This window comes from Rattus norvegicus, chromosome 11 (assembly GCF_021556685.1).
Source record: "Rattus norvegicus strain SHRSP/BbbUtx chromosome 11, alternate assembly SHRSP_T2T, whole genome shotgun sequence".
Lineage (NCBI taxonomy): Eukaryota > Metazoa > Chordata > Mammalia > Rodentia > Muridae > Rattus > Rattus norvegicus.
This window is the reverse complement of record NC_141544.1, coordinates 44,674,244-44,698,157: the sequence shown is the minus strand read 5'-3', so window position 1 is coordinate 44,698,157 and position 23,914 is coordinate 44,674,244. Positions and strand designations below refer to the sequence as shown.

General features: G+C 45.5%; 1 protein-coding gene across 2 annotated transcripts in view; it reads right to left on the bottom strand.

The window, feature by feature from the left end:
• The window catches only part of Itsn1 (intersectin 1), a 182,052-nt gene that overhangs the window by 103,985 nt on the left and 54,153 nt on the right, over nucleotides 1–23,914 (bottom strand). For both annotated transcript variants that reach the window (NM_001136096.4, NM_019227.2), the window contains 5 exon segments: nucleotides 1,361–1,424; nucleotides 5,142–5,242; nucleotides 8,400–8,496; nucleotides 9,832–10,011; nucleotides 17,163–17,323. In NM_001136096.4, coding sequence (NP_001129568.1) covers nucleotides 1,361–1,424; nucleotides 5,142–5,242; nucleotides 8,400–8,496; nucleotides 9,832–10,011; nucleotides 17,163–17,323 — 603 coding nt within the window.

Below are 23,914 nucleotides of genomic sequence, written 5' to 3'. Positions count from 1 at the left end.
GTTGTTTTTTCTTTGCATATGACTACTTAACAAACTGCAAACAATAACCCACCACCCCTTTCAGGGCCCTAGCATTTATCTACCCTCTGAGAAGTCCCCAGAATTCCAAATGTCACACAATGGCAGAAAGTACATGCAGTTTGCAAAATCACCCCCCCGCCCCCGGCCCCAAGAGCATGAGGCAAAGCCTAGTCTGCTGCTATGGACAACCTGAAGCAGGCCCACACCCCACACCCCACACCTGGGAAACACTGTGGTGGTTTGAATATGCTTGGCCCAGGGAGTGGCACTATAAGGGGTGTGGCCTTATTAGAATATATGTGGCCTTGTTAGAGCAGGCGTGGCCTTGTTGGAGAAAATATGCTGCTGTGGGCTTGGGCTTTAAGACCCTCCTCATAGCAGCCTTCTGATAAAGATGTGGAACTCTCAGCTCCTCCTGCACCATGCCTACCTGGATGCCATTCTCCCACCTTGATGATAATGAACTGAACCTCTTAACGTGTAATCCAGCCCTAATTAATTTGGTCACGGTGTCTGTTCATAGCCAGAAAACCCTAACTAAGACAAACATATTCCCATAATATTTCTGTGTTTTTTAAAGAAACAAAAATTCTCACTAAACTCTTCTGATCTCCAAGGGCACCAGGCCTGTACTTGGTATACAGACATACATGTAGACGACAAGACAGACACACAGACACACACACACACACTAATTAATGTTAATTAAATATTGTATAGGTTTGTTTTACTCCTTGAACGAATAACACTATAGAAACTATTAGCTGCTGTAAGGTGTTTGAAGATTAGCTCATTAATTGACATGACTGACTACTTAAATATTAGATGAATTAGATGAACTCCTGGCACAACGGTTACAGTTAAAGGAAAAACAAGTATAGGTAAAAAAATACAGAGGATGGTCTGAAGTCATTGGCAAAAAGGAATCTGGCCTTGGGTTAAGAATTGTTAGCCAGGGGCTAGAGATATGCATCAGCAGTTAAGACCACGGACAGCTCTTCCAGAGGTTCAAATCCCACATGGCAACTCACAACTGTTTGTAACTCCAAGATCTGACATCCTCACACAGACATATATGCAGGCAAAACACCAATGCATATAAAATGAAAATAAATAAGTTATTAAAAGAAAAAAGAATTATTATTAGACCATACTTTAAGTTCTTAGGGCGTATCATGCTATCCCTGTCATTGAAGAGCAGTGATTATCACAGCTCATTAAAAACTAAGTATATTCCATCCTCCTTAAATAAGGATGTGACTCTCAAATCCTGGGAGGAAAACACCCCTTAGTGAGTTTCTTCTACTTTATACAAACCAAGGAACTTGTACTTCCTTACCAGATTGAAGCCAGCTGAGCCTGGGGTAAACTTGATTGCATGAGAATAGTTCTTGCCTGGGGACCTAACCAGGAAGAGAAAGGACACAGATGAATCCTCGAACACTCCCTGAGAGTCCAGAGCTCTGCTGCACACAGGTTCCCTGCAGTCTCACGCAGCCCCAGCAATGCACTCCTTCCCTGCAATTATGCAGGAGCTTTGGTAAAGAGAAGAAGCCCCAGCAGCAGGGAAGAATCTAGAAGCACAGGAGAGTCAGATTCAGCTGACCAGGTGACCAGTGAGGAGTGGAGAAGACTAGAGCTTCAGGCTGGGTGGGCTGGACTTGAGTCTCAGCACTTGGGATGCAGAGGCAGGAGGATTTCTGTGAGTTCCAGGCCAGCCTGGTCTACACAATGGGTTCTAGGAAACTGAGGCTGTTACAGAGAAACCCTGTCTCAAAAAATCCAAAGACCAGAGCTTCAAGCAGTCTGCCCTTTTGGCCGGATTATTCCTTTTTTTTTTTTTTTGTATGTTGGGCTTTTTTTTATGGAGACACTATACCTAGAGATTGAATATCTTCTGTCACAGAGGCCACCAGCTGATTTCATCACAGCTAAGAGACTCTTAGAGGAAGAGGCCTTAGCAGGTCCTCTAATGGCACCGCTGCATAGACCGACCATGTCACCACATATGCATTAAGCATGTGAGTAGCTGAAGGTCACTTTCAACTTAAGCACCATCATTCCCAGCGAGGAATAGCTTTAGCTCTAAGACTAAAAACTGCAACCCACAGATTGAGTGCTGGGCCAGTGGCAGGAAAAGGCAAGTCATAGTGCAGCACTGTCTCAAAGGTGTAGTCCCAGGAACACCCATGGACCAAGGAATGGGAAGATTCCTTTCCCATGTATAAACCCAGGTGTTCATTATTTTCCAAATGTCACCTGACTGTGGAACACAGAAGTGGACATGTTCTTGCACAGCCAGGAGCAGAGGCTGCAACGTCCTCAAATGAAGGGAAGCATCCTAACCAGTGAGATGCTATGGCCCTGTTGCTGAGGGCTGGGGTAGGGAGCGGGGCAGCTCCTCAATCACAGGCTTGCTCGTGTTCAGGGCTCGTGAGCACATCTATCACTCACGTAAGGCACCATAACACCAAGCTTGGCGCCCATGCAGAGCACCCAGCAGGGGCTAGTTCCAGGGTTACAGATAATACACTGGCAGGAAAGTGCACATTAATGTACACACACACACACACACACACACACACACACACATACAATGTGCATATGTTCTTGACTCATTTTCTAAGTTGACTGACAGAGAGAGTTCCCCTGGCACCTCAGGGGTGCCCCCTTCCCTCTCCTCTTTAATTTTCCTGGTGAGAAGAGCCAACTCCTAATGCGTCTGTTCGGCCTGGCTAGCTCTGCTCAGGTCATTACACGTGATGTAATCAGAACCTTCACTGCTGCACACTTAGCATTGTGGGATTACGTCACGATTACCCACCAGACTTCAGTGACATTCAGGCAGCTTCTAGATTGGGGTTCTCATGAATGGGAGCCACTGTTTTTGGCAGTGTTGAGAGTAGTAAGTGTTAAACAATTTTTATAATTAATGTAAAGAGTATCAAGTTATTAGGGCATAGTGAGATGAGGAAGGCTTGCTGGTCACCTTCTTTAGACTGTAACACTACTCAGAGAGCTAGCAATATGAAAACAGAACAAAGTCCGAGAGAGCGTCCTTCACTTGCTACCGCTCTCTCCACTAGTGTGCACCCACTTCGGCCGCAGCGACTGTGGGGAACTGACTATCTACCCAGGTACAGGTGCCAGGGGATTTGCGCGCAAGTCTTTGCCTGATATTAGTGAAATGAGGTGCCTGACCTCTGTAATGAAGGAAATTCTACGCCAGCGTGGGCTGGCAGAGGATGGCACGCAGGCCAACCAGGACGGCTCATCGTTTATAAATACTTTACTGAAACTCTTCTGGGCCACTGTCTCAGGATGAGAACCGGCTACTCTGGGGATGCAGTGTCAAAGATGCAAGAACTGCAACTGCTGTGCGGCCAGCAACGAGTCTGCGGACAGTTTACTCCTCACAGAAAAGTTTATTGCTCCCTGCCCTGGAAGATCACAACTATCTCTACAACTAGAACCCTCACTGTAAACATCAAAATAGATCCAAAACTAAGACAGGGCTTTAAGGAAGGCCAGAACTGAGCTCTGATCTGGCAGAGCGTCTCTGTGGCAGCACACGTACATACATAAGGGCATCGGTGAGATAGTACCACTTACAGGAAGCTCTCAGAGACAACGTGCCTCCCTCCGTGTCTGCGGAGGGGACCTGAACACATGAAAAAAATGCAATTATATGGAACTGATGCTTTCAGTCCAACAAAGGGAAACTAACACTGGCTCTCACACTTAACCAGTGCATAACCACACGGTGTACTCACGTTTCAGAACACAACCCAGCACAGAAACACGCCTCTGCGAAGAGGAGAAAGCACTAATCTGCTGTTCAGAGGACTGCCACAGCAGCCACACACCTGCAGGGTCAGCTCTCTCTCACAGGTGCTGCTTGTCATCGTGGGAGAACTTACTCGTAAGTCTGCTTCTATATTTCAGTGTTGCTATATCGTTTGTCCCTGACTTTTCCTCCCTTGTTGTGTGTGTGCATGTGTGTGTGTGTTACATATTTATGTAACAAATTCCTAGATAATGATACCTGCTCAGTTCCTATGATAGTGTCTGCATGTGTTTCAGGCTGATCAACATGGCCGCCTAAACACAGTCCGAACAAGAGTGACACCAATGGATACGCTCACGCGGACGGAGGAAAGGCACAAGCCTCAGCCCTACACAGAGACCTGCAGGCCTTGGTTTTAAAAACACAGGGTAATATATATCGACTTATGTGAGAGGGGGAGTGTGTGTCTAGCCAGCTGTGTGAGTTAAGTCACTGGGAAATGCTCTCGGGGGAAATGCTCGAGGAAGTAAGGGTCATTCTGCAGCTGGGTCAGCTGGCGTCCCAACACACTTGATGGAGTCGGAACTTGAAGACATCAAGACGTCTGCTGGTGGGGATCCACACACACCAGCCATGGGCATTTGCTGCTGGCTGTGCCGTGGGTCAGTTAGGCTGCAGGACATGCACAAGTCTCAAAAGAATTGTACAGAATTCGCTTTCTGATTTGCCGTTTCTCATCCTGGCATAGACATGAGTAGACAGGACTCAGATCTTAGAAAGTGTTTGTTCTCTGCATGATGGCTTGCCCAGTCAGCTCATCTCCTTCCCTGTCCACTTGTCAGGACTGGACAGGTCATAAGAGGGCTCTGTTCACCTTCATTAAAGATTACGCTTCTCATAACACACTCTAGAAAACCCACCAAGATCCTGCAAATTAATTCTTAGCCTTTCATAGACGAAGAAATGATACCAAAGAGAGGAGCACCGGGCAATCAGGACAGCAGAGTTCCTCCCTCCCACCCCCATCACCTGCATCCAGCCTCCATGCTCACACAGAGGCACCTGTGAGAAGTTCGGGTGCCCTGATCACAGCTCCTTCTCTGTCCCGCTCACCTGTGCGAGAGGAGAGGGATCCGGGCCTGTGCACTAGCTTACCAGAGTAGAGGGGAAGGCAATGTGAGAGGGTTACCAACTCAACAGAGCAGAGACAAGGAACCTACCTAGAAATAAGGAAACAGACACCAGGAAACACTCTTTCTTGACTTGCAGGATCTAGACACAATCTGTATTTAAAGCAAGGACTCCATTTCACTAAATCCTTGTTTGTACACACCTGTTAAGTGTCCACTCATGGTCTTGTCGTGACTGTTGAATAACTGCCTGTATTTCAGTCTTGACGACTGAGGCACAGCCCATTCTGCCGCTGCAGGGGCGCTGTGGGGAAAGAGGAAGGAGAGGGTGGTGCACTGTGAGAAACAGCTTGCTGGGGTCCAGACTTGTCTAAGGTGGTAGTGTTTTCTTTTCCCTCTTGATGGGGTTGGGGTCAAACCCAGGCCCCTGTAGAGGGAAAGTCCTGCCACTAAGCCACAGCCAGCCACAGAGCTTCTACACTGCAGTACAGGCTTCTTTCAACAGAGGTAAATGAGGAGCTGGCTAGGAAGACGGCTCAGCAGTTACACAGCTTGCTTCCAGAGGACACAGGTCCAGCGCCAGCACTCTTGTCATGGGGCCCACAATTCCCTGCAACCCAGCTCATGGGCTCCAACACCTTCTCCTGGCTTCTGAGAGCATCTGCACTCATAGGGCATAAATACACGCACACATATAAAGGAAATCTTTTAAAAACTAGCTAAACATTCTTAACCCAGATATAAAGAAAACTAACAAATCAGGTGACCACCTCATATTCAACATATTTAATAACCGAAAGGGTCCAGTAACGTGGACAAGATGCCCACAGCTGAGGCATTATGTACTGCCCAGGTTTTCCTAAGCACTCAGGAATTTCTCCTTTAGTTAAAGCAATGGTGACAACTGGTTTTTAAAAAGTACACTTCAAAATACTTACCTTTCTCTACAACAAATTTAGCAAAATATACTCATTTCTTTTTTGTTTTTCCATTTATTTATCTACTTGTGCTTGTACATGTGCATGTGTTTGTGTGTGTGAAGAGAGAAGATACACACATGACATGACCCATGCATGTATAGAGGGCAGAAGACAATCTGTAGGAGTTGGTTCTCTCTGTTCACCCCATGGATCCTGGGAATTGAGCCCAGGTCCTCAGATTTAGAGGCAACACTTTTACCCTCTGAGCTGTCTGACTGTCCCTAGGACCCACTTCTTAATGAAGCCCAACATTTTCTGCTGGGAGGTTTAAATTCCTAGCAAGTGGAAAACCTCCCAAAGAGGACACAGGATTTGTCAGGGTCCTGGCAAATCAGTGGGGCAGTCGTGGAGCTCCACTGCCTTGACTGTAATCCAACACTGAGGTCTCCTTGCCAATGTGCTACACTGACCTCAGGAAACCCTGCTCACAGTGAGTTACGCCTGGCAATTCCTTCTGCACATGCCACAGTATCACACTGACACAGCCAGTTTGTAAGAGTCTCATGCCCAGTCAAATAATTTCAACACAATGGAGACAGAGAAGGTGGCGTGCGTGTGAAAGTCAGATGATGAGTAAGGCTCCATATGTAATCTTTCATGCTTAGAGTCATGTCACACACACGCATGGAGACTTAGGCACATGCTGAAGTTTTAGTTATTATCTAACATCTGTGGTGTCCACGAGGTTAAACTCACTAGGTCCTCCCTGGGAGTCACCTATCAACACTTGAAAAGGAACCGCACAATTGAGCCTCGTGACCCCTGTAAGTTCACAATGGAAACACTCACCAGGCTGGACGCTGCTGTACGTACTTCTGCAACACTTGTCTCATTCTGTCTCACTGATGCTTTGCTGATGCCAGGCCTGCCTGTTTACTAAAAGCTAACCACCTGCCCCTGCACTGTCAAGATAAAGGGGCTACACACAGACGCCCTTCCAGATTATACTATCAGGCAACAGCCTCTTCCCTCACTCCTCAGAGAGTAAGCAGACCAAACACTCAAGGAGCGCGTGGCCTAAAACTTAGTTGGCTCCATTATGAAATCGTCAACAACTTCATGTTATCGAAAAGATCACTACCAATGTGGAAAAACTTAAATATTGCTAACTATCAATATTAGTCATTCTAGTATTATAAGGCAGCTTTAAGGCAGAATTCAAAAATCATGTGAGAAAAGTTAAAAACACAGGAAACTCCAGCTTGAGACAGGGGGAAATTTTAACGTGAAAATGAGCTTAAATCTCAGCCCTAGAAAAAATGAGTAAAAGAAACATATGCCGGGTAATAGGAAACTCTGGTTGGCCACACATGAGCAACGAGATCGTAGAGACTCTCAAACCTGAGCACATATGATATGTGATTGGGAGCTCTAATCGGAGTAACCAGCTTCATCAAAACCTGTTTGCTCCTGTTTTACCGCTAAGGCAGACAGACTATGAGATTATGACAGTATTAAAAGCAAGACCAACTTTGGCTCCAATCTCATATAAAAAATTCATAAGCTTTTAAATGATTAATACAAGATCATCAACTGGCTCTCCTAGCTCCCCAGAGTCCGTTCAAGTCTGTCCAATTCTGTTTCTTTTTTGGTGCCGCTGATGAACACAGCTCCTTACATGTGGCAAGCGCTCCCTACCTTTTGGCACCACACCCAGCCTGTACTGCCATGTTTCTGCTTTTTAAAAAAAATTAGGAGAAATGGCCTGGTCTTCGTCATCTCCACAGTAAATAAACGATGAATGATAAACACATCATGGAGAATTTTAAAAGACATTATTAGAATTCTACGAAATTAAACAAGGTAAAAATAAAGGATGGGGGCTAGACAGATGGTTCAGTGGTTAGAGCACTTGCTGCTCTTGCGAACAACTCAGGTTTGATTTCCAGCACCCACATAGTGGTTCACGGCCATCTGTAAGTTCAGTTCCAGAGCATCCGATGCGCTCTACTGACCTCCAAAGGCATCAGGAATGCAGGACACACACACACACACACACACACACACACACACACACACACACACACACGTACACATGTGTGTACGTGTACAAGCAGGCAATAAATCTTCTGGAAAATTCATTTAAGCAAATCAAATAATGCCTTAAGTAACCTTCTCATTAGAAACAAGCAGTCTTGCTGGAGAGATGGCTCAGTGGTTAAGAACACTGACTGCTCTTCCCGAGGTCCTGAATTCAATTCCCAGCACCACATGGTGGCTCACAACCATCTGTAATGGGATCTGATGCCCTCTTTTGGTGTCTGAAGACAGTGACGGTGTGCTCACATACATAAAATAAATGAATTAAAAAAAAAAAAAAAAAAACAGGGCTGGGGATTTGGCTCAGTGGCAGAGCGCTTGCCTAGGAAGCGCAAGGCCCTGGGTTCGGTCCCCAGCTCCGAAAAAAAGAACCAAAAAAACCAAAACAAAACAAAACAAAAAACAAAAAAACAAAAAACAAAAACAAACAAGCAGTCTTACCTGGCTACATCAAATGATTGTGCCTTCTGTAGTTTAGTGTTTAATTGTGACCCTGGACCAGATCTGCTGAAGGAAGAACTCTTTGGCAATGTGGCTGCTGTAAAAACAAAATATTGAATAATTTTAACTCTATAAGAGAAAATGCCCCTTATTTAAAACATCTAAACTCCGAGTTGTAACTGACGCAGTGGCCACCATCACAGTCACAGTAGCTCCCCTATACTCTGTCTTCTTGAATGGAGTCACAGTCGCCCCCCATACTCTGTCTCTTGCCAATCCCACTGCTAGATTTATTTGCTCTGCTGAGCAGCACCCAGCTGAGCATGAGGCTGATGTTCATAAATTCACTCTTCACTGAACATTTAGTATCACATTGTAGGTACTGTTCCAAGTTAAGATGGCATTTTCTTACCATCAAAGGAGCTAAAATATTAGTTCCTAATGCAGCAGCCAAGAAGTCCCAGGCTGCCCAGTCTTGGCCAGATAATTTGTGGTGCTAGGGAGCAGCAGATCTGTGGTGATTCTCATCTGACCTGATGAGACCTAGCAGGAGCCTCCCCCAACCTTGCCACAGCACAAGAGAACACAAGTCAGCACGTGTGGGTTCACCCATGCCACTGGAACAGCTGTGCGGACTATGTTGGCTGCTATCTTGTGCAGCTACAAGACAGACCGACAAAGGGGCTCATTGGATCCTTCCTCTCACGGGAAACACACACGCACACCTACGTGCAGGTTGCTCCGGTGCAGCAACAGAGACACATAGACAATACCCAAACCCATGCTGCTGATATGGTATCCAAATAGCTTTCTAAAAAGAACACCACACTGCTACGAATTCCTTATGATTCGTTAGGCCAAGGCTATCTATATTTATAGTCAATGCTTTAATTATAGGAAAAGACTTTGAATAAAGTCTCAAAATGAAATTAGCTAAACCAGGATCCAAAATTACCACATCCTTTCCTTCAATTACGCAAGTGTTTAACAGTGTGCGCTTAATATATTTGGCCATTTAATTGACTCTCTTTCCCATTCTGCCCAGTTCATTCCACCCGTTCAACACTACTCACTCTTCCTCACTGTGGAATTCTACACAGAGGACAGGGTGGTGTAGTAGCAATTCATGGAAGCTAAAGAACAGAAGTAACTGATGCATGAAAACACAGAATGTTCAAATACTGCCCATCTCTGTGGCTCTTACGGGACCCTGGGAAGGCATTTAAGCTCTTGGCTTTCACCTCTGGGTCTCTCTTTGGCTGGGGAGGTACTCAAGTTCCATAACGGCCTTACTTTCTTTCCTCCCAGTCTTAGCATGTGCAATGTCATATGTTCGTTGGAAACGAGAAATCAAATAGGAGATTTACCATCCCTATATCTCATTTAGATATAACTAGAAAGTGGAAAGCTCAAGTCTCTATTTAACACGTACCAGGATGAGCAAATGCAGGCAGAGGCTGTATGACAGGAGGGGCCCCGTTAGCCAGGGGAGGCACTGCTGCTTGAGGGACAGAAGATACTAAGGGCGGAGACATTCCAACAACTGGGATGGAGCCCATTGGCACGGGAGCAACAGCTGTCAGTGGTGGCATTCCAGCCATCCCTCCTATACCTGGAAGAAAAGCCCCAACAAGTCACATGATGACATGCAGTGACATTCAACTCAGTACAGCTGGAGGAAGAAAGCCTTGTCCCTGATGCACTGTGTCCCCACAGAAAACAGTTCCAGGATTGAGAATACAGCTCATGTAAGTGCTTGCTTGGTTAACACATGCAACACTGCACCAAAAAAATTATTTAAACACACACCCTTAGGTTAAACAGTTGGAAAACACAAAAATTTATGTCAAGAATCCCAAGGCCTTGAGTTCTCTTACTCATGTGGCCCACTGTCAGCACTGACTGTTTCCTGTATATAATCCGCAATATTCTTTTAAGGAACGAGAAGACTTACACTCAACTTGGAGAGGAATTAACCAAGAGGAGGAGTAATAAGGAAAGCACTGGGGTCAGAGATGTATGTAGCTGAGTTAGTAGAGCGTTTTCCTATTATGCAGGAAGTCCTGGGTTTAGCCCCAGTGGGACACAAGCCATGTGTGAGTTACATACTTGTAATCCCTTGGTTCAGAGGATGGCCGTAAGTTCAAGGTCGCCCTCACTACACAGAGAGTTTGAGGCCAGCCTGGGCCACAGAAGACTGTGTTTAAAGCAAAACAACAATGGCAACACAAGGAAGGGCAACAAATGCACCTTATAGACTCTGGGTCTGGTTAATTTCTGCATGTTATTTTTACTTATTTGCAAGTTCTTAAAGCATAATCAATTTTACAAAAAAGAAAAGAGAAATGTGCTGAATATAAAGGGAGTAACAAATCAGCCACATTACCTGCATCTCCAAAATACACTACATATTTAATGAGAGAAATACATCTTGATGGATATGTTCTAGCCAACAAAAGAAGTTGGAGCTAAAACTAATCACCTTATCTTTTAAATTTGTCTCCACTTTAACAGCTTCATGATTTTCCTAAGGCAAAATAGTCTTTTTATCATAGCCAAGAGTAGTGGCACACACCTAATCCTACACACATGGCTACAGAGACAGGAGGGTCAGGAGTTGCAGCCCAGCCTAAGCATGTGAGACACGGCTTTACGAATGCCCTAACTGACTATGTGCACATCACTGTTGGCATTCCCTCTTTGGGCAACACAGTCTCTCCAGGCTGGTCCCTTACTGCTCTACTGATCCCCAACAGTTCTTAACTAACTGTTACCAAAGAACACACTTCTAAGTTCATCATATTTCAGGTCTAGAATCAGATTGGTTCCCCCCCACCAAGAAATTCTGGTTTCCTATAGCAGGAAATGCTATTTCTAGTCCGCAATCTGGGGATGTCACTGTTGCTGGGAGCAACCACCTTTTCAGTGGACAGAGAAAAGAGAAAGATGGGTACACAGGTGAACAGATACAGATGGGTAAGTGGACAGATAAACAGACAATAGAAGGAACTAGTAACAGATGCCTGGACCAGCATACCCCTCGAGATCTTACAAGTCGGTAAAAGTCTGTCTGTGTGTCCATTTTCAGGACATTAAAATACTTTGCCTCACTTGTTTCCTAAGAATCTTAAATATGTTACTCAATTTTCTTTTACAACAAAACACTGTAGTCAACATCTGAAGCTATTCTATTTTTCTTCATGGACCGTATGATTTCCTCTTCTGCGTGCTCCAATACGTTTAAATTAGAATATACTTTATGTTGGTCTTTCCGGGTTGGTATTCTTGGGCACACTCTTTCAAACCTTCTATTTCAAGATAATGGTCCTGAATTTGCTGTACAGTCACTTTGTTCCCTGGTGGGAGAGTCCTCCTGAATTCCTATCCAACTTTTTAATCTTGGTATCTGTCAGTTTCTCCAGCCTTTTTATATCTACTGTTTCATTTTCTTCTAATTTTAAAAAAGGTTTTATTTCTCTTCAGAACAGTATTGGTGACGTTGCTTCTAGTTTTGCCTTTGTTTTTAGAATAAAGGCTTGATGTTCAGATGTTCATTCTCTGCTGAATCCTGTCTTCTCACTCTGGGATACTTAAGTCCTGGGTTTAAGTTGGTCTCTGAAGCCCTGTATCAGATCCTTAGCACCCTGTGGCTTGATTGTAATGGTGGCATCACTGTCCACTGGGGTGGAGTGGTGTCGGTTATACAGTGTTTCTCTAAGAATAACTTGGTGAGGGATGACTGTCTGCTGCTTAAAGTAGTTGAGTCCTGCTTTCTAGAATTTCTGGTCCCTGGCCACCCCCTCCTCCCATGTCTCCCCCTCGCCTTAGGGTCTCCCGTCTGACTCTGCCCCCATTCACTTTACCTTGTTAAAGGCTTGTGCCCAGAAAGCGTCTGGGTGAGCTGGGGTTTGGGTTTTTCTTTTTTTCACTTTTGTGGTGCGAGATCAAACCCAGGACCCCACATACCAGATAAGTCAAAGGGAGTAGGGGGGTATGGAAGACGGCTCAAGATCTTTCAGGCCTTCTGCAAACCCCTCAGTACTCAGAGGCTTCCAGGCACATTGTTTCGATTGGCTAGATATAGTTTTTTAGGAATGGTGACCCACTACTTTGTTTCCTCCAGAGAGACAATTTTCTACCTTCTGCTCCTGCACTGTGACAAACCCTCATTTCTATTTTACTTGAATTCCTTCCTATAGGTCTTCCTTATATTTATGCATGTGTGGAAAGTGTGAACGTGCGTGCGTGCGTGTGTGCACGCCCTGATGTCGGCTTTGACTATCTTTGCAGCTTGCTTTCCACTTTATTGAGGCAGGGTGGTGAACTGTGTTCAACTTGCCTTGGGGATTCCGTGTGTGGAATTACAGTTGCCAAGACACTTGCTCAGCTTTGAAGTCTCTGGTGATGAGACTCCAGCTCTCACAGGCTTCCTCGCCTTGCATCTCCTTATCCTTAGACTGAACATGACGTCTGCCCCTTTTTTAAAAAAAAAAAGAATTATACTGAGCTGTCTTCACACCAGAAGAGGGCGACGTATCCCATTACACATGGTTGTGAGCCACCACATGGTTGCTGGGGATTGAACTCAGGACCTCTGGAAGAGCAGTCAGCTCTCCAGCCTGACGTCTGTACTTTTTAAAACAGGCTCTCACTCCTCAAGAGGCTGAAGCAGGATCAGGAGTTAGATGCCATTCTGGGTGACATGGTGGGTTCCTGGACTGTCCCTGTAATGAGAGAGTAATTGTCCCCCCAATTCTTTTGGCACTTTCAACTGAAACCTCAGACCCCCGGGGTGGTGAATGAATATGGGGCCACAGCATGTTAAAACTATGTTTTATTCCTGAGCTACAAGCCACGTGTAGCTCCTCATTGGGACAAACAACACTAACAATGTTTATAGGTACTCAAAGTTCGGCAAAAGAAGAAACTTTCTAACTTGGATATAAGTTTATGATTTACAGACATCTTGAGGGTGGTTGACAGGCCACAACCACCATCAACACCTTACCACACATCTCACCTTAATCAGAGTGATTTTATGCCAACATATCAATGCATATCAGGTTAATTTGTTGCCAGATTCTTGATAGCTGTATTAAATTACACTCGATCTAAATCTTTTAAGACTTTCAAAATGTTGACAATGGCAGATTTCCAAGACCTCATCTCTAGAACTATAAACTCTTCATCTTAAAAAGTCTCCAAATGCTAAAAACTTTACAATTTTGCCATGGGGGGGGGTGGGGCTTTGAGTCCATCTCTGCAGCCCAGGCTGGACTTGAATTTGCAGTCTTGTCTGAGCCTCTAGAAGGTGGTATTGGGCGCCTATGCTGCCATTCCCAACTCTTTCATAGTTTTAGCCTCACTGAGAGCTGAGGCGAACGCCTGCCTAGGGCAGCATGGCCAGCATGACAAGCCAGCAAAAGCAAACAACCCAATCGCAAAGGCGACCCTCCTCCCATCCAGTGAGTACGTCCTGTTTGTCCACTGAGACCAGGTCTCTCTGAATCTTTGAATGGCCTGGAGCTCACTATGCAGGGCAGGCTGGTCTTGACCTTGCAGCAATCCTCCTGCCTCTGTCTCCCAAGTGCTAGGGTTTTGCTGACTATGGAATGCTTTTCTGGTTAAACATCTTTACTGAAGGCTGGATCGGGATGCCACAGCCTCCTGTGATGCTTACCTTAATGCTTGGAATCCTGTGCTCCCTGGGGCCTTCCCACCCAGTATCTCAGCTGGCCTTCCCACCATTTCCTCACACTCAAGCCCTCTTCCAGCCCCCACACAGGCACTGATCTCAAACAGTATAATGCTCTCTCAGTCACTCACAGGGACGAGGTCACTGAGATGCCCACAGGTCAAGTTCTGTCATCATTTTCCTCTCCTGTTCTTGCCTCACCCCCCAGGGATAGTTCAAGCAATGGCTCACTCACTTCTGGCTGTAGGACCTCAGCCTTTCCGTTCATGCTCTCTGTTTTCACTGGTAGTGCCTTTCCTGCTAACACAGCTTTCAATGCCACACGGCTTCCATTGCTGTGAAGAGACACTATGACCATGCCAACTCTGATAAAGGAAAACATTTAACTGGGACTGGCTCACAGCTTCAGAGATTTCGTCCATTATCAACATAGTGAGAAGCATGACAGACTCAGCTCTGGAGAAGCAGCTGAGAGCTCTACCTTTTGATCGGAAGGCAGCAGGAGACTAGGTGTGCTTGAACATGGAAGACCTTAACGCCTGCCTCATAATGACACACCCCCTCCGATAAGGCCACGCCCCCTAGCAGTGCCATTCCCCACGCCCAAGCAATGAAGCACACCTGTCTATGGGGGCATTTCTATTGAAGCCACCACACCACAGCACATCGAGATCTGAGTCCACGTGCCTGCACACACTCCTTCCTCAAACACTGTACAGCTCCCTGACACCAGGCAACTTTCCCAACCCACCGCACTTGTTCAGACTCTACTCCATGACAAGAGTGTTGTACTCCTCTCCAAGCCAAAGCACACAAGGCTACTATGAGCTCGCTAGTATCACCATCCCTATCTGAGTCATGACCCACTGAGCTGGGAGTGGACCTGCGAATACCAGTAAGCACTAGGTCTTCAGGTAACCTGACAGCCCCTGTACTTTTAACTTCTTTGAAGCCCTCACGGCTTGTTTATCCTCCTTAAATCAGGAATGTTGATAAGGTAAAACAAGATAAGAACAAGATGAGGGGATGCAGGCCAGAGCCTAGGGAAGAGTGATGGCTGGCAGCCAGGGTTCCCTCAGTAGCAGCGCAAGGGATAGAAACACCTGTAAAACACTGAGCTGTGGGTCCAGAAGTGCCTCAGAAGAACAGCAGCGTCAACAAAAGTTCCAGGGCAGAAAAAGAGAAAGCAAATCAATGTCAAAGAAGGAACTACATCCAAATTTAGGGGCAAAGAAGAAATGGAACATGGATTCCGTTCCACTTTGCAGTCCTCTTTTGGAAAAGTCCAAAAGAAAACCAATCATTCTTTAACTCAGGATTCTTGAACAATTAGCTGGAGTACCTTCCAGGATTCAGTGCAAAGTCCACTTGCACAGGCTGGCTAGCTGTGGGCTAGTACTGCAGACACAGGAGAATGGCTTTGTCAGGTGCGATCACTACACTGTTTACTTGCGCTCCTCCTAGACTTTGCTCTTGAATAGCTTTGTGCTTCTCCTCACAGACCCTTGGTCCACTAACCTAACAATCTCCTAGAGCTCATGCCTTCCTCTTAGAAAACCAGCCTTGTAGCCAAAGGTCCCCACAATAATGACATAGAGTGCTACGATTTGAATTTATAATGTTCCTCATAGGCTGCTTTGAAACTTTATTAGCACTACGTTGAGGTTTTAGGTGCCAGAAACTTTGGGTGCCAGAAAGCACCATGCAAACTTGCAAAGGAGGAAAGCAGTCAGCAGACCTACTCAACTATGACACTCACCAACCACAAGGTGACAACAGACCTACTCAACTATGACACTCACCAACCACAAGGTGACAACAGACCTACTCAACTATGACACTCACCAACCACAAGGTGACAGGAAGTGGCATAGTGACACCATGGGACTGATGAAGCAGTGGCACACACACAGCGGTGGTAACCAACAGCTCATTTAACTCAACAGCTGGATTTAAGACTCACGCAGCCGGAGGAAAATGATGCTGGGCACTGGAAACTTAGCCGAGTGCCCAGTGTGAGTGAAGTCATGGATCTCAGAGGAGAAGCAATTACCTCTTTATTAAAATCTAAATGAAACATTCGAAGTGTTTGTCCTTATACCCATCGGTAAATGCAGCCCTTACCTTCATCAAGGTTACCTTTCTCTACAACAGAGGGAGAATATTACAGAAAACGTGGTGTCTAGTCCTAAAAGACCCATCTACTGTAGCGTTCTGTCCACTAAGTCTCCAGGATCATTGTGGAGACTGTAAGAATCAGAGGGTCAGGGAGTTTCTGTGAGATTGTGTCCCCTGGAAACATTAGAGCTACACCCATGACGTCTCACCAACATGAGTGTCTAAACATGAGCTGAACAGGGACAATGTCATTAGACATGCTGACGTGGGAGGGAGGACGGGAGGAGCCCTCAATCCTGAATAACCACTAAGGCAACTAGGAACTCAGAGACTGGGAGAAAGGATCTTCCCCAGGGAAGAGTTACCAGGTTACCCAGGGGTCAGCCCTGAAAACACCCATGTAAATAACATTATATGGACAGAACAGGTTATATTTACATACTTAGGAACACACACACACACACACACACACACACACACACACACACACACAATTAATGAAAAAAAGAGGCCATGATTTTGAAAGAAAGCTGTAAGAGGTATATGAGAGGGTGTGGAAGGAGAAAAGGGGAAGGGGTAAATGTTATCATCTCAAATGAAAGACAGCGATATCACAACCCTAAGGAACTGTTTATGCACAAGGAGAACAGACTCTGGAGAACTGAAGTAATGTGACAGACAGAGCTGCAGACCAGCAGACAGAGCTGCAGACCAGCAGACAGAGCTGCAGCAGCAAAGTCCGCGCATGTCCTTCCATGAGGAGGGATGCTCTCCCTCCACCCCGAGGGCCTCTACCCTTGGGCTCACGGGAGACAGCGTTATCTTTCTGAAGGCTGTCAATATTTAGGCAACACCAGCTGAGAATGTCACTATTTCTGAGGAGAGAGAAGGGGAGATAGCCATTTTTAAAACAACAACACAACATAGGAACCAAGTAATTTCAGACTTACCAAACGCTGGTGCACTAGAGATGGCCGCTGGCTGCTGCTTCATGACAGGGGGAAGTGCGGGGGGGAGCTGATATCCTTGCAGCTTCAGTTTGATGAGCTTCATGGCTATGGAAAACTCCACCTGATCCATCCTTCCGTCCTTATTCATGTCAGCCAGCGCCCTGCAAACCAGCAGTGCAGATGACTCAGACAACTGAGCGGACAAAGGACCTTTCTCCATATTACTTCCCAGTACTAGCAAAATCACTGGCTCCTTTACCCCATGGAGAACAAAGAAAATGAAACATCTTACCTGCTGGGGGGTGGAGGGAATGCTGATAAGAAAGCCCAGCACATTTTATGTGGCTATATGGTATCCTGCACTCTGTTATTCTTTACCCAGAGACACTGAGAGACTTTCAGCAGAATATGAAGATTTCTTACTTTTTAAGATTTAAAAAAAATGTTCTAAAATCGGATAGGAATGGCAGTGAGTCAGTTCTATGACAATTCTACAATCATTGAATTACACATGGCAATTCCAAACAGTAAATCTGTTTCAGGAATTACACTGTGATTAAATGTTATTAAAGTGGGATCTGGAAATAGTGTTATTTCCAGGGATGTTCAATTAAATCCCACTTACTCTGTGGTGTTCCCCATCCATGGGAGATGGCAGAGCATGCTATCCTACCCTGGAACACTGCTATGCTGTGGAAGTCTTCAGGCTAAGCGGCTGAGAAGCCTGCCCTGCACTCAGCACTGTGCTCAGGAGCTGCTGGCTGTTTCAGAGCCGCCCTCCAGCATCCACGGACAGGCGATCTTTGTACTGAGTTTCCAATGGAAAAGGAAGCAAAAGGCCGGGAACCCAGCTTGGCATACTTGTGACAACATAAAAATACTTTCCAGACTTCTCTTCTTTTACCCTCAATGACAGCATGAAGCATACGTGTGCCCTGTAGTCAGCACAGCTATATTGGAAAAACAGATGATCAAGCAGGAAGGAGCCTGCGGACAGCGTGGGGCCTGCAGTCGTGACCCTCCCAAGCTCCCCTTTCTCTGTGGCTGCAAGCTGAGCGCCACTTTCCTAACACTTCCTGCATGCTTGGCTTTATTGTTCTACAAACTGCTGGCTCTAAACTTTGCCAAATTCCCTGGCAGATTGTATTTCTTTTTCTTGTCAGTTTAGAAGCATTCTCTATACACATAAAATTAACTATTTAACTGCGAATTTGAGTTGAGTGTCAAAATTTTAGTCTACTGATTGCATGTGGATCTTCACTGTGTAGAAATTATACACTATATACACAAAATATTATTTTATCAGTTTTTGGCCTTCGATTTGTTTTGTTGCATTTTCATCTTTAACCTAACTTTAAGTCACTGGTGGCGGTGGGGTGTTAGTCCATGATCAACCATGTTTCTTCCAGACACATACCGCACTTTCAATCCATATTAACTATCCCACTCTCTGCGTGCTATGCACTCAGTGTTCCTACAACGTGAGACATTGCCAGATTAGTCTTGAATCCCCAGGTCTGTGTGATGTGATCTGGTCCTAGTAGCTTGGTGCCATGTTCTGTTTGCCGTTTTAAGGGGACTGGTTTTGATACTGGAGTAAGCTGGTCAAGCAGGAGCTTGCAGCATGAATATAAGGACCTGAAACCCCAGCCTACATAAAAGCCAGGCGTGGTGCTGGGTGCTTGTGATCCTCCCCCAGGAAAGTGAGGCAGACAGATCTGCCCTGGGCTTAGCCCCTCTGATGGTCCCAGGTCCCAGACGAGACCCTGTCTCAGGAGCAGAAACAATGCAGAGGCTCCAGCAATGGCTCAGCTGCTAAGACTGCTGGCTGCTCTGGCAGAGGACTCAGGGTCACCTCCCAGCACTGCTTACAACTGTCTAATTCCAGTTCTTGTGGGAATCCGATACTCTCTTCTGGCAAGAGACAGAAGTACCCAAGCAAGGTACTGTACACATGTGATGCATGATGCACTGATTACACACACACACACACACACACACACACACACACACACACGAAAACAGTCATACAGATAAAAACTCAATTCCAAGGAACCTGACACCCTATTCTGGACTCTCAGACAGACACATGGACACACACAGACACACACACACAGCATATACTCACACCGATGTATACATACACATAAATAAAAAGTATACCACCAAGGTGGACGGTTCCTAAGGAACAAACCCTGAAGTTTACTTCTAGCTTCCAAACAGACACATGCACACACTCGTGCATCTCTATTCATGTGTACACACATGCATATGTGTTCATAAAATCTTATTGACAAATGTATTCTATAAAATTTTATCAGAATTGAAAGTCGTATAATTCCCTAGGTATCTATTTTTTAGGTGTTTATAAGACCCTGATTTAAACATATGCACAAACTTTTATTAGTCACTTATGCTATAACTGTATTACCAAACTTGTAAGCGTACATCACTAATACAATGACCTAAGTAGAGAGTAAGGCGCCATTTTTCTTTTGTAATATTTTTAACAATCTTTTCCAGTCACTGCTGAGCACATCTCTACTTAGCTCTGAGTTTAGAGAGATGGACTGAGTACTTTACTACTTAGAATGACTTTTAGTTGGGACTTTTGCTTAGTAACTTGTCTTACTCATTTGTGCATCTGCTTTTAAGACAGGGTTGCAGGTAGCCTGCAATTCTATAGAGAGAATGACCATAAACCCCTGTTCCTCCTGCCCTAAGTGTTAGGACTACAGGCCCTTCTCCTATGTTGTCCAAGAGCTCTGACGCTGAGCTCCCATAGCCTCTGGGAGGCCAAGGTCTCTGTGTTTGTTTAGTTGTTTCTCAAGTCTTAATCTACATCTTCTTTTTGGACTGATGATGTCGTGCTTTGTCCTTTATCTACTGAAATAAATACCAATGTTGACAGAATCGCACAGTCCCATGAATATCCTGTCTCTGGCTTACACCCAAGCAGGTCAAAGTGCCGTGGAGCTCACACATTGTGAAAGTCTACTTGCTTGGGCTCTGCACCTGTATTTGCGAAAGGACCTGGTGCCCAGTGACTTTTGCAAAAGCTTTCAGATTTAAAAGACACAAGCAAGGTGGCAATCTGTCCTCCTTCTGCAAAGTATTTCTAACATGCTCAGCTATGTAAAGTCAGATGCTTTACAAGAGACAAAGATTCCATGTTTTTATTTATGGTTAAATAAAGGACAGGCAGATGGCCACCCTTCATCCCCTACACTTCTCCTAAAAGGCATTCTTGGTGGAAACTAGAAAAGTTCAATGGGCTAAGGAAGAAGAGGCTTTAAATAAGAATTTAACTAGAATAATCTAGTGCTTCTCAAATTCTTTCCACCTCTTTGGGGAAGGAGAGAGGAAACATGTAGCCCTCGGGGCCAGAGCTTCACATCTCGGCACCCAGCACAGGTCTAATACATGGCTGACCCTCAAGTCTGCAGTTTTCAAAAAGACTTTTCCCCCGAATTAACAAAACGTAAGTATTCAAACTCCCTCGTAACAGAGAGCTCAGGGAAGTTCTGGAAACACAGCTCCTCACAAAGGCCGACCCTCTGCGCTCTCCCTCCCAGCACTGGCACAGCAGACTCCAGCTGCTGCTCCATAGCAGCGGCCACTCCACTGTTCAAGGGTTTGGGCCAAGCAAAACACTTCAGCTCCGTCAGCCTTTTCATAAGCAACTTGGGGCCACTGCTCCAGTCAACTTCTAATCCCTTCCAAGGTAACTAAGTTTGGACAATATTGACACCAAACTTATATCAGAGGAATCGTGTATGGTAAACCCAGCAAGCAACTGTTACACGTGACTCTGGTAATTGGCCTTGGAATCAGAGGTTAGCCATGGAGAGAAGTGGTTCCAGCAGGGGCAAGTGAGACAGGAGCAGAGATGCAGAGCGGTGCTTAGAGTAATCAATGCCCCTCACAGCCTCTGGCATTTGAACACTTGGTCTCCAGTTGGCAGCCCTGTTTGAGGAGGCTCAGGAAGTGTGTCACCATGGGTGGGCTTTGAGGTTTAAAAGACTTCTCTATGTGGTCTCTGCTTCCTGTTTGTGGTTAAAGATATGAGTCCTGAGCTGCTCCTGCAGCCATCCCTGCTGCTGGCTGCCCTGTTACCCCAGTGTGACGGTGAAGGCTCTTATCCTGTGAGACCTCAAGCCCACAACACCAGTCCTGTAAGTTGCCTCCACCATGGTGTTTTATCACGGAAATAGAAAAGTAACTGTGACACCAATGGTCTGCTTTTCTTGATTTATACAAATAAAACAAATCATACACTACTCTCACACACTGCTGGTGGGAAAATTACAACTCCAAGTGGTAAGAGAGCTGGGTAATCATTTACTTAGAACCAGCAACTGCACACACTTATGGATCGACTCTGAAGGTTCATTTAACAACAAAAAACACACGGCTAAGAGCTGTTCACAGCAGTGTTTTCTGTAATCACCATGTTATCAGAAACCACAGTACACCGGAAACAACCTAATATGGAAACAGAACAGAAACAGCATGTAGCACCACAACAGCGTGCCTGCTACCGTGATGGCGTGCCTGCTACCATGACAAGCACTGTGTGCTGAGAAGAAAACAAGGGACAAGTGATCAGTGGCTTCCAGGATATATTGAGTGATAGAGGCCAAAAGTTAGGTAGTTTACAGCTTACTCTTAGTGTAAGGAAGAAATAAACCACACACAAACACAAAACCTTATATAGTCCGTGCCTGCAATAAACCACACATAAACACAAAACCTTATATAGTCCGTGCCTGCAATAAACCACACACAAACACAAAACCTGACACAGTCTGTGCCTGCAATAAACCACAATAATAAACAACAATGAGAGCAAACGATTCGGTGAGGTAAGCAGAGCAGCCTGCAGTGCAGACTGGAAGAACGTCCTAGCACACCCTTCCCAGCATACACCGCTGCTTTCAGAACTTAATGAAGCTCCATGCAGACTTGCCACCAGCCATTCATCTGCCATTTGGTGCCCACTAATGTAAAAGCAAGGCCAAGCCATAGGAAGACAAACCAGTTTGGAAATTCATTCATTAACCATATACACGCACACTGTGGGAAGATATCACAGGTGAGGCAGGTACAAGATATAATGAGGCCTGTCATTGGACGAGAAGGAAGGAGGGGTGGGAGAAAAGTTTGAAGGAAGAGGAGGAGACAGGAACGGGAGAGGGGGAGGGACGAGAGAGTATCCAAGAGACAACACGGAGGCTGACATTAAGTACGCTGTACCTTTGTAGGTTGTTATGAATGTTCTTAAGGGATGGATGTGGACAGGGTTTGTATGTTTAGGTGGGCAATTGTATCTTATCAGTTGGCTCAGAGGCTACTGTGCTGTGTGTTCTTTCATGTGGCGATTTGAGTTTAAGAGAGTGTGCGGTGACAGAGACACCGGGCTGCTGTGGAGTTGGAATGTATGTTTCAGGCAAGATTCTAGCAGACATCTTGGGGCACTGCGGTGCAAACCTAGTAGGGGATAAAAGCCAGCCATATTTTTGTATATTTTTACAACAACAGCACACACTTTGGGTGCACCTGCTACAGTGTGAGCATTATCTAGAAATTAAGAATAGACACGTCTCTACCTTCTTGTTTAGAACAAATCAGATTAGCATGGGTGGTTCTAGATGTGACGAAGACCAGCGAGAAGGGTGGGAGCTTTGTTTCAGTGGTTAATCCCATTGCCCAGTGTTCTCTAGGCCCTGGGATAGAGACCCCCCACTGAGACGTGAGGGTGACAGGGAGTGGAGTAAGTAGGTGAACTTAGGACAGATTCACCAGAGAGCACCCCTCTGCAGGACAACAAACTGAAACTAGCAAGACAGTGAGTGGCTACAACTCAGGAGGAGGAGACACCAATACAGTGAGGCAAGGAGAGACCTGCCCCAGCAAGGAACAGAGAGGTTAGTGTCTGGAGTAGACACTGTAACAAGAGTCAGCTGAGATGAGAGCAAAGAGGAAATGAAACATGCAAAAGCAGGATCATACTGGACTTGGCCATTTGGTGACTGCTTTGGATTTTGGTCTCAATGAGAGCCTTAATTAACTTAACTAATTAATGTTAGTGTCTGGGTATTTGGCTGCATGTGTATGTGTGGGCCAAATACACGGCTGCTGCCTTCACCAGCCAGAACAGGGCACTGCATCCTTTGGAACTGGAGTTAAAACAGTCATGAGCCAGCATGTTGGGGCTGGGAATTGAACTCAGGTCCTCTGAAAAAGCAGCAAGTGCTCTTAAACACTGAGCCACCTTTCCATCTCCTTAAAGGAGAGTTTTAAATGTCTGTTTCCTGAGGGGCGTGGGGTTCACATTTGAAGCTGATCTCATGTAGCCCAGGCTGGTCTTAAAACTCTGGGTCTTCCTGTTTTTTCTACCTTCAAAAGGCTGTGAATATAAGCATGCGCCATCATGTCACGTATGGTTAACTTTTTAAAAACTGATATATTTTACTTCCAATTGTGGGCATGCATCTCGGCAAGCACATAAACACCAGTGTCCTTAGAGGCCAGAGGTGTCAGACCCCTTGGAACTAGAATTACAGGCAGTTGGGGACAGTCAACATGGGTGCTAGGAACCGAGACTCAGGTCATCTGCAGTGTCAGCAATTTGAAATTTCATGACACGAGAACTGCTAAGGTCAGGGATAGTGTGCAAGTTGCCTTCAAGCCACAGCTCCAGTACCCGTACTTAACCAGTACCCTACTTATCCAGTACCCTACTTATCTAG